The sequence below is a fragment of the Cygnus atratus genome, chromosome 12 (assembly GCF_013377495.2).
Source record: "Cygnus atratus isolate AKBS03 ecotype Queensland, Australia chromosome 12, CAtr_DNAZoo_HiC_assembly, whole genome shotgun sequence".
NCBI classification, from domain to species: Eukaryota; Metazoa; Chordata; class Aves; order Anseriformes; family Anatidae; genus Cygnus; species Cygnus atratus.
Window position 1 is genome coordinate 2,542,108 of NC_066373.1, and position 17,326 is coordinate 2,559,433.

The 17,326-nt window shown below is 61.5% G+C and overlaps 1 protein-coding gene across 4 annotated transcripts; it reads left to right on the top strand.

The window, feature by feature from the left end:
• Positions 1 to 1,352: 1,352 nt before the first annotated feature.
• On the top strand, positions 1,353 to 15,735 carry KIAA0513 (KIAA0513 ortholog). Of its 4 annotated transcripts, XM_035566212.2 has the most exons (13): positions 2,848 to 3,033; positions 7,033 to 7,472; positions 7,858 to 7,957; positions 8,051 to 8,124; positions 8,249 to 8,319; positions 8,620 to 8,827; positions 9,244 to 9,284; positions 9,751 to 9,829; positions 10,104 to 10,181; positions 11,042 to 11,071; positions 13,243 to 13,323; positions 13,637 to 13,731; positions 13,817 to 15,735. In XM_035566212.2, exons 2-13 carry the CDS (start codon positions 7,144 to 7,146, stop codon positions 13,864 to 13,866), a joined length of 1,236 nt encoding a protein of 411 aa, XP_035422105.1. In that variant the 5' UTR covers positions 2,848 to 3,033; positions 7,033 to 7,143; the 3' UTR covers positions 13,867 to 15,735. The 4 variants fall into 4 exon arrangements, with proteins under 4 accessions (XP_050569253.1, XP_035422106.1, XP_035422105.1 ...); XM_050713296.1 differs by lacking the exons at positions 2,848 to 3,033; positions 11,042 to 11,071 and adding an exon at positions 1,353 to 1,394; XM_035566213.1 differs by lacking the exon at positions 11,042 to 11,071 and having other exon boundaries at positions 2,804 to 3,033.
• Positions 15,736 to 17,326: the final 1,591 nt, after the last annotated feature.

Here is a 17,326-nt window from a genome sequence, read left to right on the forward strand (position 1 = left end):
AGCGCAGGCCTTGTCCCCTCCATCTTTTGCGCTTCGTCTAGACGAGATAGAGAAAAACCCTGTATTTAAATGCACACAAGTGCCAGCAGAGGAAAACATGCAGTGATGAAAGAAATAAGGTCTTCCACCCAGCAGGGACCCGCAGCACCTTCCAGCTCTCTCAGAGTTGGTACCAACCGCTGATTTCCATCCCCACGCCGGGCAGGTTCGGTAGAGGAGCAGAGCGTGCCGAGGTACCTGCATTTCCCCAGCCCTGTGCGAGCAGCAGGAAGCTCCGGTGACCTCCTCATCGGTGATTCACCCAGGAATAAGGAAACGAGAGGGATTTCCCAAGTGCTGCGCAAACAGGGGCGTTCAGCTTGGGAGGGTCCGGCTTACCGCCACCAGCAGAGATTGGATTAGGAGGGATTTGCAGAGGGCCAGCCTGGCAGGATGGCTTGCTTGGGTGTTTAGCAGCCATGTCACAACCACGCGGGGTGTTATATGATGTGTGTTGGGTTTTGTGGTGCTGGGTTCGCAGGGATCCGCAGTGACAGCACCTCCTGGAGGTGCTCCTGGGCTGGGGACAGAGGGGACGGAGCCACCGAGGTGCTGCGTGGCCTTGGGAGGGTGCCGAGGGAAAGGACATGGGTGTGTTAGAGAAACCTGGCAGCCTCCTCGCCCTGCAAATCCGAAGCAAATCCCTTAGCCCATGAAGTCTTGGGAGGTGAGCTTAAAGTGGGGCTCGGGTGGCCGCGCAGTGCTGTGGGTCCTTTTCCATGCAAGCTCATTTCTTGCCGCGCAGCGCTGTCCCGCGCCACGTGCTTTTGGCGCGCTCGGCTGCAGCTGGACACAGGCACGGCCACGTACAAGGGGCTGCCCCTCTTCTACGGGGCTCGGCTCACAGCCTGGGGGCAGCCCTGGCTCCATGGTGTTTGCGTGCAGGGCTTTTTGGGGTTTTTCTGGAGCCCGCTGGCAGCACAGATGCTGTCGGGGCCAGCACGCAGCCCGGGGCTCGCAGCGCTCCTCCCTGCGCTCGCTCCGATCCCCGTTGTTCCCTGCAGCAGGATTTTGCATCACATCCTCCTGCCCCCGAAACCTTGGCTCCTTTCCGGAGCTGTCACCGCCTTCCCCTGCGTTTTGTGCCATTTGCTCGAGGGCAGGCAGCAGAGATTGCCCAACGGTCCCTTCCACGAAATAAAGAGGTGCTTCCCCTTCGCCCCGCTCCGGTTCCACCTCTCTGCCCCCCTGCAGGTGCCGGGGAGCCCTGGGGTGATGCGAGCGGGGCTCTTACACCGCCTGCCTGCTGCCGGAGCCTTGCCGTGCCGTGATCTGCTGGGGAAGGAAACCAGGGCACTCGTCGTGTGCGGCAGACACAGCCGCCTCCGGAGCCTTATTCTGCGAAGAAACGGGGGGTGAGGCGACGCGCCGCCGCCTAAACCCGTGGGCAGAGCGGTGCTGGGGGTGCTGGGCTGGGGGCTGGTGTGTCCCATGGGTGCTGAGGCTGGGAGTCAAGGGCAAGTCAAGCCAAGGGCGGCAGCAGCAGCAGCGGGGCTTGAAGCTGTGCTTTAGGCACCAGGCACCCACGTGAAAACCGAACCGGCGAGAGGCCGGCTGGCAACCCACCCCCGGCATCCCATTATATAAAAATTGGGGAGCCGGGACGTGTTTTTACATTCCGCTTGCAGTTTCCGAAGGCAGAGTTAATTACAATCATCGCCCTCAGCGGACCGCCAATTAGTGATGCTCTCGGCTTTCTGCTGAGCTCGGGATTTTGTCACGGCCGCGTGGTTTCCGCCGTGACACGCGGCCCACGGGCGCGCTGATCCTTATTTTCCTGCCCACGGGGGATGCTCTGGGGCAGGAATAGGAACAGGGGCTCTGCTTTGGGGTTGGGTGGGTGTGATAGAGGAGCGGGGAGGACAAGCAGGAGCCTGGATGCCCCGCTGGCACGGGGGGGGGGGGGCTTCCAGCTGCCCCTCATTGCTTGTGGGTGGGCAGTGCTGCAGGAGCTGGGGGGCCGGAGCCCCCCCCAAAGCAGGGGACACTTTAAGTCTGTTCAGGCAGGTGACAAGGTCCCTCTGGGAGGGCTGAGAAGTTTCAGGGGTGTGGGGGATCACCCCCCCACCCCCCCCCGCGGGGTTGTTCGCATCTCTTTGCATTGAAGAACCCCCCCCCCCCCCGCTGTGAGCACCCCAAAATTGCCACCCGGGCACGTAACGCCCCACCAGGGACACCCCTCCCAAGGGTCCCACGTCGCCCGTTCCCTGTCCCCCACCTCTCACCGGGGTTTTTCCTCGCACGGTGCCCGGGGCAGATGCCAGGAGGGGTCGGGGGCAGCGGGGCTGGGTCACTGAGCGTGGGCAGGGGCAGGCGGGGGGGGACCCCAACCCCACGGGGCTCCAGCCTCGCCGCGCAAGCTGCTCTCCCCTGGTTCCTCCCCCCTCCTTTTCTCCCCCTGACTCCAATTTTTAATTTTTTTTCCCTGGAGCAGCTTCTTCTGGGGGAGCAAAACAGGCAACTCACAGTCCTCAGGAGGGGCTCGAGCGACGGGGGGGCTTAAAAAACAGCTGAAGGTGATGGAAAGGGTTGGGAAATCCCTCTTCGATGGGGAGGAATTTATATTTATACGCTCATTATTTCGGATAGCCGCACGCATGGATGGGCTGGGGGGGGGGGGGGGGAGCAGTTGGGGGGGGGGGGTTCCTGTTTGTGGGGTGCCCACCGCAAGGCACGGGGAGGGGGCCGGGGCGGCTCTCGGGGAGCCGTGAACCGTGGCGAAATTGCACAATGGGCTCTTCCTTCCTTCCTTCCTCTTCCTCCCAGCCGGCGCCGCAGCAGCTGCTGCGCGCTGTGTGCGTGCCTGCGTGGGCGGCCGGGGTGGGGGGGTGGGGGGGGTGGAATGGGGACGGGGACGGGGACGAGGCGTGCGTGAGCCACGCAGGGAGGGACCACTCGGCCCCCGCGTCGTCCCCGCGTCGTGCCCGCTGCCCAACGTGCCCGCCACGCCGATGGTGCTGACCCCGGGCGATGCGACGCTGCTCCTGGGCGCAGGTAAAGCAATGGGGGGGGGGGGGGGGGGCAGCTGTGCCGAGACCCCCCCTGCAAAGACAGGCCTCAGCTGGGTGGCACAGTGGGGGTTTAATCCATCCTCTTCCTCCATCGCACGCTGGGAGGTGATGGATGGGTTTCTCGCGGCCTCGCTCCGAGCTCTGCCCATCGCTCGGGTGCTCGGGGGGGCAGCACCAACCCCCCCACCCCCCCCCCCCGGCTCCGTCAGCGCAAGGCTTTGGCTGTGCTGCCGCGCGTCCCGCACCAGAAACCCGACGTCTCCTCGGGAATAGGGGCAGAGCGTGCTCGAGGTGGGGGGGGGGGGGGGGGGGGGGGGGGAACCCTCCCATGCCTTTTGGAGGGCTCCTGGCTAAAATATACCCCGGCTCCCTGGGGCTCGCGGGGGGGATTGTGCCGGGTGAGCGGATGATAAATGGGGGTTGTGGGGTGGATGGCTCCGTTTCGGGGCTCCCTGGGGTGTGTGCGCGGGGAGGGGGCACGCTGGGTGCCCCTTTCACGGGGTGAAAGCTGCGCTGTGATGAGTGAGAGCAGAAGCCGCTGCTGGGCACAAAAGACTGCCTTATGTGCAAGGCAGGGCTGCTCAAGAGACATTTAATTCTCCTCCGAAGAATCAGCTCCCCGGGGAGCTGCCGCCTGGTGCCCGGAGGCAGCGGGGGGAGCGGGGAATTTGGGGGGGTCCTCGCTGGGCCCCGGGGCAGCTCGGGGTCCCAGGCTGAGCGAGGAGGCTTTGGGGAGCGACCCGCAACAGGGACCCCAGCGAAGGGGCTGGGCAAAGAGCTGGAGCCCGGACAGCAGGGCTGAGCAAGGGCACGGCAGGATTAAACCCTGATAAAAACAGCCCGTGTCCTTGCTGCCGGCGCGGGGAGCCGAGCTCGGGGTGGGGGAGTTTGGGCCCCTGTCGTTCCCAGGTTTGTTTAAGCGAGGAGGTCTGCGTGTTGAAATATTCCCGGGACACTTTCGGAGGAGGTGCGGGTGCGACACCCCCAGATTTATGGCATTTGCAGGGCACTTGCGGTGCGCTTGGGGCTGTGGGGTGGGGGCGAGCGGGGTTGAACAGGACTGACCAGTTCCCACGAGGAAACAGGACGTTCCCTTGCAGCGCTGGGAGTTTTCCTTGGCAGGAGCGAAGCTTTTCGGCCACGGTGCCTTTGCACAGCCCAGCTGGGACACCCGGTTCCGGGACACCCCACTCCTGGACACCCCTCTCCAGCTGCCAGCTGGGTTTGGGATGTGCTTCAGGGGGCAGGTGGGACCGGCGCGGGTCCCCGACGGGCTGCAGCGTGGAAAAGTGCCAGGGCTGAGCACCGCCAAAAAATTTCCTTGTGTCTTTCTTCTTCCCCGGGCAGCATCCCCAGTGTGGGGTGCAGGTGGGCTGGAGGTCCTCAGGGGCTTCCCGAGCCCGGTCACTGCGCTTTTGGGAGCAGAGGACTGCAGGAATATGCACCCCTGTAGCTCCAAGAGGACAGGCAGAGGTTTTTCATTTTAATTACAGTCTTTAACTGGAAGTTTCCCACTCGGAGCACAGGCTCTTGTCCACGGGAGAGCATCGCTCCCCTGGTGTGAGCACTGGCAGCCCTGACAAATCTGCCCCAATGGGTAACAGCTGAGCATCGCTCGGTGAGGATTTGGGGTTGGTTTTATCTCTCCTCGTGTGTCATTTCATCAAGCTTTGCGGGGGGTGAAGGAATTTGGCTGCAAACCTAGGTTGGGTGGTCCCGGCCAGGAAGGATGCGCTGGGACCAGGCTGTGTGGTGGGGAGCGGGGACTCGGTGCAGTGCGAAATGTCACAAAGCTTTCGAGAGGCGTGGGTGAGAAGTCACGAGCTTTTAAGCTTTTTAAAATTCAGGACAAGTTTAGTGCAGCGATGAGTTTGTTAAAGCCTCGGTTAAAGTGCCAGCAGCCTGTTCCAGCTCCAGCACTGACGACTTTTGCTGCTGCCTCCCTCCCGTTCCAATTCCCCTGCCTCTTGCAGCCAGAGCCACGCATTAACCTCCCCTGCTTAAATGCTGCAACATTTGCTCGCACTGGCAAGCCCAGATCTCTCGGGAAAGCTCCTCCTTTTCCTTCTCCTCCAGAAATCTAGCTGAGCAGATAGTGCCTTGGGATGGCTCCTGGCACCCAGATACACATTTCTCAGATGAAGGAGGGACAACTCGTGCAGCCGCCTTTCTGCGCGTGCCTCCGGCCGACTCTTTCTTGGTTGCGACGTTCCCTGGCTGCTGTGCCCGGCGGGGGAGATGCAGATTAAACGTGTGCCAGCTGCCCCTGGGGAATAGAGATGTGCTGGAAGATGCTTGTTGGGAGGAAGGCTGCGGTCTACCTTGTCTGCCTGGTCGAGCTTGGTGAGCAAAGAGCCCGGGGGCTGCAGGAGCTGGGTGATGCTGAAGCTCCTTGTGCGGTAGCAATGCTCCCGAGCGGCCCCCAAGGCCCCTTTTTAACCCTTCTGCTCCCAGAATCAAAGCAGCAGTGGCTTTTTAGGAGGGTGAGGCCCCAGGCTGTGTGCGGGCAGTGGTGGGAGCTGGGGATTTGGTCCCTATTTCGGCCGTTCTCCTCCCGGATCTGTTGTGCGGGGCAGTGGCAGCGCTGCGCAGAGGGTACGGGGCTGCCTTTGGGCTCCTTTGGCTTCTGGAGCTCTTCTGGGCTCTGTACTGGGGGGCTGGGAGAAGCAGGATGGGCACCCAGCACCTTAAAGCACCTTTTGTGCCCTTCGTTCGGTGGCAGTGTTTAATCACGGGCTGCTGAGTGCATGGTTAAACCCTTTTGGACGTCCTCAAGCAGAGAGCAGCTCCCATCCTGGGCAGGTTTCTGCCGAGCTTGTAATGCTGCAGATACCCAATGTGAGTCTTGCTCAGACTGCACCCCAAATTCTGTCTGCTGGAGGGTCACGGTCTGTGCGTGATGAGGACGTGCAGGATGGCAGAAAAAAAATGTCAAGGTGTTTTAGAGGAAAAGCAAGCTCCTGGGAGCTGGTGCAGGGTCCGGGCGGTGGCAGCGATGCCACCCGCCTGCTGCACACACCTGGCAGGGCTTGGGGACATCCCTCTGCCTCTCCTGGGCACCGGCACGGCCTGGGTGGTGCCTGGGGGGAAGAGCAAGGTGCAGTGATGGAAGGAGGCGCACACAGCACCGTGGTGTCCATCCTGGTGTGCTCCCAGCCGCGGCACAGCATGGAGAGGTTGGGGACGAGCTGGTGGCTGCCAGCGCTGTGACTCGGCACCTCTGAGCCCCAGAAGAAGGCTCTGGACAACCTCTCGAGGAGGTCTCGGCTCCATCTGTGCAGAAAGGACTTTGCGGATGCCCTGGGAGGCCGGGCTGGGGGAGGATGGATGAAGCAGGCAAGCGGCCAGCTGGGCTTTTTTGGCAGTGCCTGCTGCACCGCAGCCTCCCAGATGCTCTGCTGCCCTGGAAGGACGATGCTCCCGGTGGTTTACTGGCTGCAGCAGTGTCCTTGCAGCTCTTCCTGGGTCCTGGTGCATGGATGACACCGGTGCCAATGTCAGGGAGGGCTGGAGAGCAGGGATTTGGGTTCTCCTGGCCCCAGGGGCCGGTAGCAGAGGCTGTGCCCAGCATCTCCTCGACCCAAAGGGGCTGTGAAGAGGGGGATATTTCTCCAGGGATGAGGCTCCGGGGGTGATGATGAGCGTGTTTGCTGGCTGCTGGCTTGTGCCGGCCCACTTTCACCCATCAAGCAGGGAGATGTCACATCCCAGAAGTGACATACAGAGCTCAGGCTCACATTGTCTCTTCTGGGCTAAAGGACGAAAAACGCTCTTGAAGGGTGCAGAGAGCACGTGAGCACCATGTGGGCTTGCTTATTTATATGGGATGGGGAGCAGCCCCCTCTGTCCACCTGGGGTGCCCCTGTCCTGTCCCTTGCAGCTGCTGATGGGCACCCTGGGGACTTGGGGTCTCCTCTCCCTGCTGCATGGTGGTGGTTCCCTGGGGTCATCCCCTCACTCCTGTCCTTCCCCTGTCTTTCAGATGCCCTGCGGTAACCTGTCCCCATCAGCAATGGCCTCGACACCCCGGTGAGGGCCAAGAGGACGAGCACCCATCCGATCCCCCGTGCACCACGTCCCCCCCGTGATAGCCATGGACGCCCCCCTGGATGTGCCCGTAGGGAACCTCATCGACTTCGACACCGAAACGCCCGCCCGTGCCCCCTCGGAGCCGACCCCTCCGGATGTCCCCAGCGGCAACGGGCACGTGGGGGACGCGGCCGGGGAGGAGAGCGATGCCACCGAGTCTGCGGACAGCGACAACGACACGGGTGGCTCGCCCACGCGCTGGGGCGGCCGCCGCCGCTCGTCCTCCGCTGAGTCCTTCTCCTCCAGCCAGAGCACCGAGTCGGCCAGGGACGAGGCGATGGCCGAGCGCCGGGACTTCATGCGGCATTACGTGGAGAAAATCTTCTCCGGGGGGTGAGGGAGAGGGGAAAAAGCCCCCGGGTCCCCTCGCCGCGGCTCGGCGTGTCGGGAGGGATGGAGCAAACCGAGCGTGACGAGCAGCAGTGGTGCTTGGCTTTGCTCGGGGGCTGAGCAGCTGTCTCTGCGGCTCAGTTTCTGCTCTGGCTGTCGTCGGTTTTCCCTTCTCCCTCCCCATTTTGGCTTGCCTCCTGCCAGGGAGGAAGAAAAGAGCAGCATGATCGGGAGGATGGCAAAATGGATGCGCCCCGCGCCATCCGCTTGTGTCAGGATGCTGCTTAGAGGGGTGCTGGGTGGGAGCTGAGCCATCATCTGCCGTGCAGGGGATGCCAGGCACACCCTCAGCTTTAATGGCTTTTATTTCCCCCTTTTTCTGTTTCAGGGAGGATCTGGACCAGGAGGAGAAGGCCAGGTTTGGGGAGCTGTGCAGCGGCGAGAACGGGAAGGGCAGGGAATGGTTCGCGAGATACGTGAGCGCCCAGGTAAGGGGGAGGCTTTCTGCCCACCTCCCTGCGGCAGGGGCTCGGGGGGGCTGAAGCTGCCCGTGCCAAACCCAACCCTGCTTGTGCCTGCAGCGCTGCAACTCCAAGTGCGTGTCGGAGCAGACCTTCTACCGCCTCATGCAGTCTTTCGCCCTCGTGCTCTTTGAGTAAGTCACGGGGGGTTTGGCTTCATTGTGCTCCCCCCCCACCCCCGAGATCAGAGCCAGCAAGCACGAGGCTGCTTTGGGTGCCATCGCTGGGCATCATCCTCAAATCCCCGCTCCGTTTCAGGTGCCACCAGATGGATGACTTCAGCCCCGCCAAGAACCTCATGACCATGTGCTTCACCTACTTCTACATCGGTAAGGGGCACCCGCGCCCATGGGTGCTGCTTGTGCAGGTGGCCAAGTGCTTTGGGTGTGGGTGCCAGGCCTGCTGTCTGCGTGGGAAGGGTGGCGGGTGGGCTCCGCAGTTTGGTTCCCCCTGGCTGGCTCTGATCCCGATCAGAAAAGAGCCCCCGTGGCCCCAGAGCCGTGCAGACCTCGCTGGGCTGGGTTCTCATTGCTTCTCGCCGAGGGTATTCATCTGGGGGGGTTGGGGGTCTCCAGGTGCTCCCCAAGCCTGGGGACGTGGAGGCTGAGCCCCGGTGGCGTTGCCCCCAGGGAAGACCCCCGCGCTGCCCCTGGAGGCCAAGGAGAAGCCCACGGGCAGCATCGACTCGTACCTGAGGTCGGCCAACAGCTGGCTGGCCGAGAAGAAGGACATCGCGGAGAGGCTGCTGAAGAACACCTCGGCCAGGACGGAGAACGTCAAGGGCTTCTTCGGGGGCCTGGAGACCAAGCTGAAGGGTCCCGCGGCCAGGAAGAGCGAGTGGGTACCCCGAGGGTGGGCAGGGGGCCGAGGTGTGCGCCCGTGGGGTGTAGGGACACCCAACGTGGGGTTGTAGTGGCCATGGGGAGATGGTTTGTGGCCTGGTCCCGTTGATTTGTATGTTGGTCACTGGGCACCTTGAGGCCTGGGAGTCCTGTGTCCTCGTGGGGACGGAGGTACGTGGGTCCTGGAGGTGGTGCCACTGCTTTTGGGGTCTCCTGCATTGCCTGGGTGTGGGGTCCAGCTGGGACGGACACCACAATCTCCCTTTTCTGGCCCCAGGGATGGTGGCAGGGGTGCAGGGGGGCTTCCAAACCGGGGGGCTTCCAAACTGGGGTGCTTCCCCTGCCAAGGGTCTGGGGCTCTGCTCCTCTGGCTCCTCTTCTCGGGGGCTGACGCTGGTTTCTGTGCCGCAGCGAGGGGGAGGACAGGCCGAAGGAGAGGCTGAAGAAGACGGGTGAGTGGAGCCGGAGCTGCTGAATGGTAACGGCACCCCCGGGGAAGGAGCGAGGGTCGGAAGCTGTGGGGTGGGGAGAGGCAGCAGGGAGGACGGAGCTGCCTGTCCTAGAGGAGCGCTCCAAAGGGGCCGTCTCAGCTCGTGGGTTTGGAGCAACAACAGCTCCCGTCCCGCAGGGGTGTCTGGTGGCGCCTTGTGGCACCAGGTTGTGGAGGTTTGGGCACCTCTGAGCTTGCTTCTGGTGCTGTGTGCCACCAAACGGGCGGTCCTGTCCCTCGAGCATCCCCCTGGGACAGCCGTGCCCTGTACCAGAGCTAACACCTGCCCCCAAAGCGCGGCCAAGGGCTGAGTGCTTGGCTCACAAACCTCGCCATCGGACACCGAGGGGGGGACACACGAGTTTTTTTTGTGTGGTGGGAAGGGGGGCATCACCCAGGCCTCGGGGTGTGACTGCGTGTCCCCACAGTTTCCGTGCAGAGCCCGGAGGAGGAGAAGAAAGGGGAGAAGATCTACCTGTACATGCACCTCAAGCAGCAGCCCATCTGGTAAAGCTGGGGCCAGCTGGCTCATGCCTGGGTTTGCCCGCTTGCCCGCACGATGCACGGGGTGGCAGCGCGGGTGGGAGACGGGGCAGCACAGCTCCCACCTTTTGCAGCAGCAAAACTTCCCTCCTGCACCCGATGGCTTGTAAAACAGCACGAGTTTCCCCCAAAATGGGCCAAATTCGCCAGACTCATTTCATCATCTCCCAGCCCCTGGAATGGGGGGGGGGGGGGGAGATGGGGGTGGCCCCCACTGATGCCTCGTCCCCCCCTGCAGGCACAACCTGCGCTTCTGGAACGCCGCCTTCTTCGACGCCGTGCACTGCGAGCGCAGGAAGCGCTCCCCCACCACCAGGTAGGACCCAGCCCCCCCAAAACCTCCTAAGGATGGGGAACGGGGAGGTTTTCCTGCTCGTTTTGCATCCTTTTTCCCCAGAGGAAGCCCTAGAGGTGTGCGCAGATAGCCCAGCCAGGGTGGTTCAGCCTGCTGTGGCTTGGTCTGCCAGCAGATCCTGTGCCAGGGGAGGGGACGCCCTGGTCCCCAGTGTCCCCGGGGGGGCCGTGGAAGTGCTGGTGGCTGTGCAGGGGGCAGGCGTCGAGCACCCAGCGTTTTGGCAGCCCCTTTCCGAGCAGTGAAGGCAGATCACGGAGCAGCCAGCCCTCCTGCGTCCTGCCCCCAGCCCCGACCATGAGAACCCCTCGGGACGCTCGGCCGGCTCCGTCTCCTCTCTCTCCTTTTATTGCTTTCCTTCTCCAAGCCGACCAGAAAAAAAAGAAGCTGTCGAGCAGCGATGCAGCCGTAACCGCATTTGCTCCGATTAAAGCCCCAAATTAGCGGCAGCAAATGTCTCGCGAGGACGCGCGCCACCGGCAGGAGCGGGGCTGGGGGTTGAGCCCCCAGGGGGCTGGCATCCTGCAGGCTGGGTTCGCAATGCCAGGTCTGGTGTTCGGCCACGGCAAGGGACCTCAGGGCGCTCGGCGGTGGCTTCGTGGCCGTGTCCTCCCCTGCAGGAGGAGTTTTCTCCCCTCGGGAGGGAGGGCAGGGGACGGGGGGAAGGCGACAGCACTAAACTCCTCTTTTTCTCTCTCTTTTCCCTCCCTCTGCCTCTAACGACCTCTCTTCGTCTGTTCTTCTCCCCTTTTCCCCCCGTCCATCTCTCTTGCATGATCTGTAACACGCGACTTTTGTCGGCCCCGTTTCTGCTGCCGCTCCAGAGGGGACGTTGGGGAGGAAGAGGAGAAGAGGTGCGTGCCCACCCGCATTTCTTCCTCGTTTTGCCTTCACCCCAAACCCCCCCAGCCTGATTGCTCTCTCCTTAATGCTGCATTTTAAAAAGAAACCCAGCCCGATTCGAGCTGTGCTGCCGCAGCCGGTCACGGTGGCAAGGGGGTGCTGAGCTGCTGGGGACCCAGGGAGCTGCCATGGGAAGGGAGCTGTGTCCCGGGCAGGTTTGGGGCATGAAGTGGGGAAAATCATCCCCCTGTGTGGGGAAATCATCCCCCTCTGCTGCCCTTGCTGCTCGCTGCTGCTTTGTGCAGTGCCTCCATCGGAGCTGCTGCTCTGGGGAGCGGAGGTGGTGCTGCCTCCGTGTCCTGCTCCTGGGGTAGGAAGAGCATTTGAGTGGGAAGATCTGGTCTCTTTTTAATGCACGATTATGCTGCCATCCCCATACAAAAAGAAAACTACAAATGGAGGCCGCACGTTGCTATCACAAGCGCATCCTCCCGGCTGCAAAACTCAGAACCGGTCCATGGGTGCTGGGATCGGGGTGTCTGGAGCATCTGATCCCAAAGCAAACGGCTCCGAGCCATGGCAGCACCAGGAGGGTGAGGGCAGGGAATTGCCCACGTGCCTAAGGCGTGCACCAGGAGCCGGATAACTCCGATTTTGCTTGGATGAAGTGTGGGGTGACGCGGTGCTGCTGGGGGTGAGCGAGGCTGAGCCGTGCCAGCCCCGCTGGGTGCGAGCCCAGGGCACATCCCGAGGGTCTCCTGGCCAGGAGCTGGGAGGGGGCAGCCCCCAAGGGGACTGAGAGGCTTCCCCGGGCCAGCACAGAAAAAAAAAAAAAAAAAAAAAACAACCATAAAAAGGCAGGAAAAAAAGTTACAGACCTGCTTCTTCTGTAACTGGGCCAGTGAGAGCTGTGAAGTTCCGCTGCCAGATCTCAAAGCCCCTTCATTTGATTCTTCTGCTTTCTTTTCAGCCTCCAGAGCTGGATTTTATTTTTTATTCTTTATTTGCTATTGTTAGCTTTATCTTGGAGAAATTACTTTAAAAAAAGTCCTTTAAAACATCTCATATATGCTTCCAGAGCCGTCCCAATACACGGCTCAGCCCCTGTGACCAAAGGCTCTGCTCAGCAGCTTTCTGAGGCCGGGGCTGGGCTGGCTTTGGTGGCAGGCTCCCCTCTGGGCTCAGCCCGGTGAAGCTCTCATCCTTTTCCAGTCTCAGCAACAAAATTTCACTCGGTCTGACCTATCCCTCTCCCCGGGGCCATTCCCACCTGGCAGCACCTCGGTCCCGCTCGGCGTGTGCTCCTGCTCGGTCCACTCCTGCTCTTCTCCTCCTCCTCCTCCTCCTCCACATATGTATATATTTCTTCTGCCTGTTCCTCTTTCTCCTTGCCTTTCCTCTTTTCCCTGGCTGTGACCTCACCTGACTTCTCGGAAGGGGGCTGGCTTCACCCTGGAGCTGGGCTTTCCCCAGCGTGCATGCACTGAGCTGTGCCCGGCACCGCCTGAGCACCGCCGCGGTGCCACTGCTGCCCTGCTCAGCATGACTTTCTTCCCAGAGCCCCACCAGCGGGACACCTTCCTTAAAAAAAAACAAACTTTTCTTTAAGGAGATGATGCTCCGGGTGCATTTGCCAGGGGGTGCAGCAGAGCTGGGGCATCCTCGAGGGCGGTGCTGCGATTTGGGGACCTGGCTTCAGCCGCTGAACGGGGATGGGATGGGGAGGGGTATGAGGGGTATGAGAACCCTCCTGCACCGCTGGAGAGGGGTGGGTTTGTTTGGGGAGCAGCTTGCTGAGGGCTCTGGGAGCTGGAAACCCCACGGCATTGGGGGGAGAGGTGCTGTAGGTGGGGATGCTCCAGCAGAGCCCCGCTGGGATGGCGTCCCCAAGAGCTGCAAGCCCCCTGCTCACCCTCCCTTCCCAAAATGAAGGCACCAAGGGTGCGATGTGAGCTCGGTGCTGGAGAGGCCGTGATATTTCCTGGCTGTCCCAGGGTGTCTCTCATTTTGCCCCAAATTAACAGGTTGGGTGGAGGTGTGCGCACCTGAGCCCATACAGCACGGGGCGTGCTCCAGCAGCCAGAGGGACCGGTGGTGTCCCCCTGTCCCTGGTGGCCTGGGGAGGGGGATGCAGGGGGGGTCCGGGGGGGTCGGTGGTGCCAAACGGGCTCGTGCCTTGCAGGGAGAAGTGGTGCCACATGACGCAGGAGGAGCGGGACGACAGCCTGCGCTTCAACGAGAACATCACCTTCGGGCAGCTGGGGTGAGCGGGGCTCGGGGACTGCTCGTCCTGCGTTGCCGTGGGTCCTTGCCGAGGGTGGTGGGACACTGTCCCCCGCCAGGGACGTCCCGTGTGGTGGGGAAATGGGCAGAGCATCCTCAGTGCTCCTTCCTGGGACCTGTTCCTACCCCTTACATTGTAAATCTGAGCATCGCAGCACCCCAGTGTGCTGCCTGGGGGGGTCCCGCACCCGAGCATCATCTGGCACCTGGCACCCGGGGAGGAAGAGGAAGGTGGGGGAGGGAGGAAGGGCAGCCTGGCCCTGCCCTCGCCGAGCATCTCTGCCCTTCCTCAGCACCTTCATTCACAACATGCTGGCGTTCGGCCTCAACAAGAAGCTCTGCAGCGACTTCCTCAAGAAGCAGGCGACGATCGGCAACTTGGACGAAGGTAGGGGTGGGTTTGGGGGGACACCCTTCAGCCTCGCTGGGATGCTTCAGCACCATCCCAGCACCGCTTTCCCTCTCCTCCCCAGAGCAATACAAGCTGCTCAGCGACCACATCGAGCAGATGGCCACCGAGTAGCCGCCCGGCCGGCACGGCACAGCGGCAGTGAGACGGTGGCTGGAGCAGTTGGGGAGAGAAACGTGCCCCGAACGAAGCCGGGCTGCTCGAGGGTCGCGCACGCACACACAGAGCTGCCCCCAACCTGCATGACCATCCGCCAAACCTTAGAGCTGTGCCGTGGGCAGCCCGTAGAAGTAGGAGCCAAACAGCCCCCGTCCCTCGCCGGAGCCTCCCGCGTCTGTTTTCAGAGCAGGCGGACCCAGAAGTGAGTTTTGTCGGGTAAAAACAAGTGAACAAGCAGAGAAACAGTCAAACAAAACCTAAAAAAAAAAAAAAAAAAAAAAAAACCACGAGAGAAAGCAAGATGAAAAAGAGAGCAACTGCTGCAGCCCCGCTGTACCTGGGGGCTTTGGGGGGCTGTGTTGCTGCGTCCTCAGCCCCCTGCAAAACGCTGCTTGGGGGCTTCAGTGCTCGTAACAGCGGCATCTGGAGCAAAACGCTGTGGGGTGTGGGGCTGCTGAATGCATTTGCTGCTCGATGCCTTCACGAGACTGGTGTGGATGGTGGAAAATCCGGAGGAAACGAGGCTGTGAGCCTCCTGCATCCCCCCGCCGCGAGGCACCAGGTTGGCAGCACTTGGTTTCAGGGACTGTTAAAGGAAATGGGGGAAGTTTGGGCACTTGAGGGGCTGTTGTCCAGGGATTTGGGGTGCGGGGCACGGCAGGAGGGTCTGCTCCGGGTGGGCAGCAGGTCGTGCTGCGTTGTGCAGTGGGGTGGCACTGGTGACTTCCCTCGCTGTGTAAGGCTCCATAGGAGACGTGGGGAAACTTTTCCTGGGGAAAACCGCCCTGCAATCCCTGTATGGCTTTGTGCGTGGAGAGGAAACAGCATTTGTGCCACACCGTCAGCCTCCATCCGCAGGACACCAGCCATGGCCTCGGGCGGGAGCGCAAGGCAAGGGGGCAGCGGTGCTCGGTGTCGGGCTGTTTGGGAGGATGCAAGCAGCAGCTGGGGGGTTCCCTGTAGGGTTTTTCAGCACACATTCGCTGCGTTTGCTTTTCCCTTCACCCCACACCCTGCTGTGACCTCCAACATGGGGTAGCCGAGGGCTTGTGGCGTTTCCCCAAGGGCTGAGCCAACAGCCCCGCATCGGCTGCGCCTCACTGCCCGCTGCTCCCCCGGCCCCTTCCTTTCCCGATCACACCCGGAATAGCCCTTGGGACCGCCGCACCCCAAATAGCCCCGTCCAAACACGTCTCCTGCCCTGCTCCGGTGACTGCAGCTGCCTGGTATGCAGCCCATCAGGTTCTGCCCAGCGCCTCCTTGGCATGGCCGCTGCAGGCAGGCTGGGGACGCGGCGACAGCGCCGCTTCGCTCCGGGGGTCCGGCGCTTGGGGTCGCCCCCCAAAACTGTCCTCAAACTGGGGGGGTCCCATGGGAATGGGTTTCAAGGGGCTGTTGGCGCAGGTTTCCCTGTGATGTGTCCTGCAGGAGCAGGGTTTTTCCCCGTAGCCCTGTGCCTCCAGTGGCATTTCCTTGCTCTCACCCGGGCTGCAGCGAGGGGGCTGCGGCTTGATTTTCTCTGCTGGGAGTCTGGAGCTCCGGCACCCGTAATTATGGGGCTGGGCTCTGCTCCGTGCTGGGTCTAAGGCAGGATCAGTCCCAACACTGCTTTCCCAGGCTTGCTGGCCATCCCCAGCCCCAGGACCTGGGCAGGGCTCCCCAGAAGGGTGTTTGTAGGGCGAGTCGCTGCCCCAGGGTTTGCACTTTGCGTCTGATGGAGAGGAGAGGTGGGGGCGCGGCTCCACTCGGGTCTCCCCTCAGTCCCGCTGCGTTTATTTTTTTTTTCTGATGTAAAAAAAAAACAAAGTTCAGCAGTGAAAAATATATTATTTGCATGTGTATTTTTCTAATAAATAAATAAATAAATGAAATATCCCCCTCCCCCCTCCCCCAAGACCATAAACCTGTCAAGATCCCCTCGTTCCGGGATGCCTGCAGGCTCTGTGTTTATTGATTTAACTGAGACATTTCAAGGCTGGGTGCGGAGTGAGGTGACGTCCTTAAACCCATCCCCACTGGGACTGTGTGAAAAATAATGGGGTGAGAGGGAAACTGGGATAAATTGCCCCAAATGACCCTTGCTCAGCCGTGTGCTTTAATCCCCCGGCTCCTCTCCCCGCTGCTTGTGCATCCGCACGGTCCCGGCTGCCTTCCCCAGCTGGGCCCCCTCTGGCTTCTCCCTTTTGATGACCCAAAAGGTCATTTTCTCTTTTTTAATAGAGAAAAATTGATGCACCTTTTCAGGCACCGTTAGCGTTTGCCCCGCAGCCAGCTAGGCGCACGGAAGAGATTGGATTTTTATTTCCTTCTCCCCTTCACGCTCAATCTCTGCCAGTCGCCGCTGATCTGGCGCAGGAGCTGGGATCCTGCTGGGGCCTGGGGGCATTTGATTTCGCTGTATTTAAAAATCAATCACTCAGTATTATCTCATTAAAGAAAAAAGAAGATCCCTTTGATTAACGAGCTGGGGCATCCTCCAGCCTGAGCTAGGAGCCCACATCCCCTCGGGTCTCCGTATGGCCACGCTGACCGCTCCCAGCCCCGCAGTGCTCTTTGCTCCCTCGGTGGCCACAGCAGGGTGTCACGGGCACGTTTCTCTCCTGGGAGCACTCATGGGGGCTCGTTTGGCCCCAGGCCCTGCGGAAATGTTGGGTGGGCACTGAATGCAGCCCCCAGGTCACCGCGGTGTGGGGGTCCCATCGCTGCTGAGCACGTGGGTTTGGGAGCAAAAGGCACAAACCCGTTTGTGTAGCAGCAGGCAATAGTTAGAAGGGAAATAACCACAAACAGCTTTTATTTTTTGTTAAATTACCCTCCCCGGAGCATGCCATGCAGAGAGGGGAAGCCCACCAGCTCTGAAGCCCTCTCTGAGTTGTTTTATTTGCGGTTTTCCTTGGGAAAACATGGGCGCGGGCTGATTCTGGGGAAAAGCCGAGGCCGTGGCGTGGCCTGTGACAGCTTCTGCTTCTGCTCTCCCCTAAATCGCTTATCGCCTTGCCACGGCATGGGAAAGGAAGTGTTTTTCTCCCAGTCCTTGTGCTGTTTGCTCAGTGTGGGTGCACCCCAGCACCTCCCGGCTGCTGTTTTTGCTGGCTGGGTGCAGGCCGCGCTTGCACGGTGCTGTAGGGAACCTACAGGGAAAACAAGGGGCAGCTGCTGCGGGTGGTTCCCTGTGCAGGACGGTTGTTGGTTAGGCCAAAGCTGCCCTCATTTGGAATCCCTGGAGGTGGGGAAGGTCAGCTGTGAGCGGGGGGCTGCCCGGGGGGAGCAGCACCACGGCAGCAAGGTGCCAGCACCATGGGCACTGCCCGCCTCCGCACCTCCGTCCCCTGCAGCAGATTAACTTTGGCTTTTGGAAGCTGACGCACTTCTCGAATGATAACCCCCGTCTATCAAACCCCGGAGTTTGCAGTGG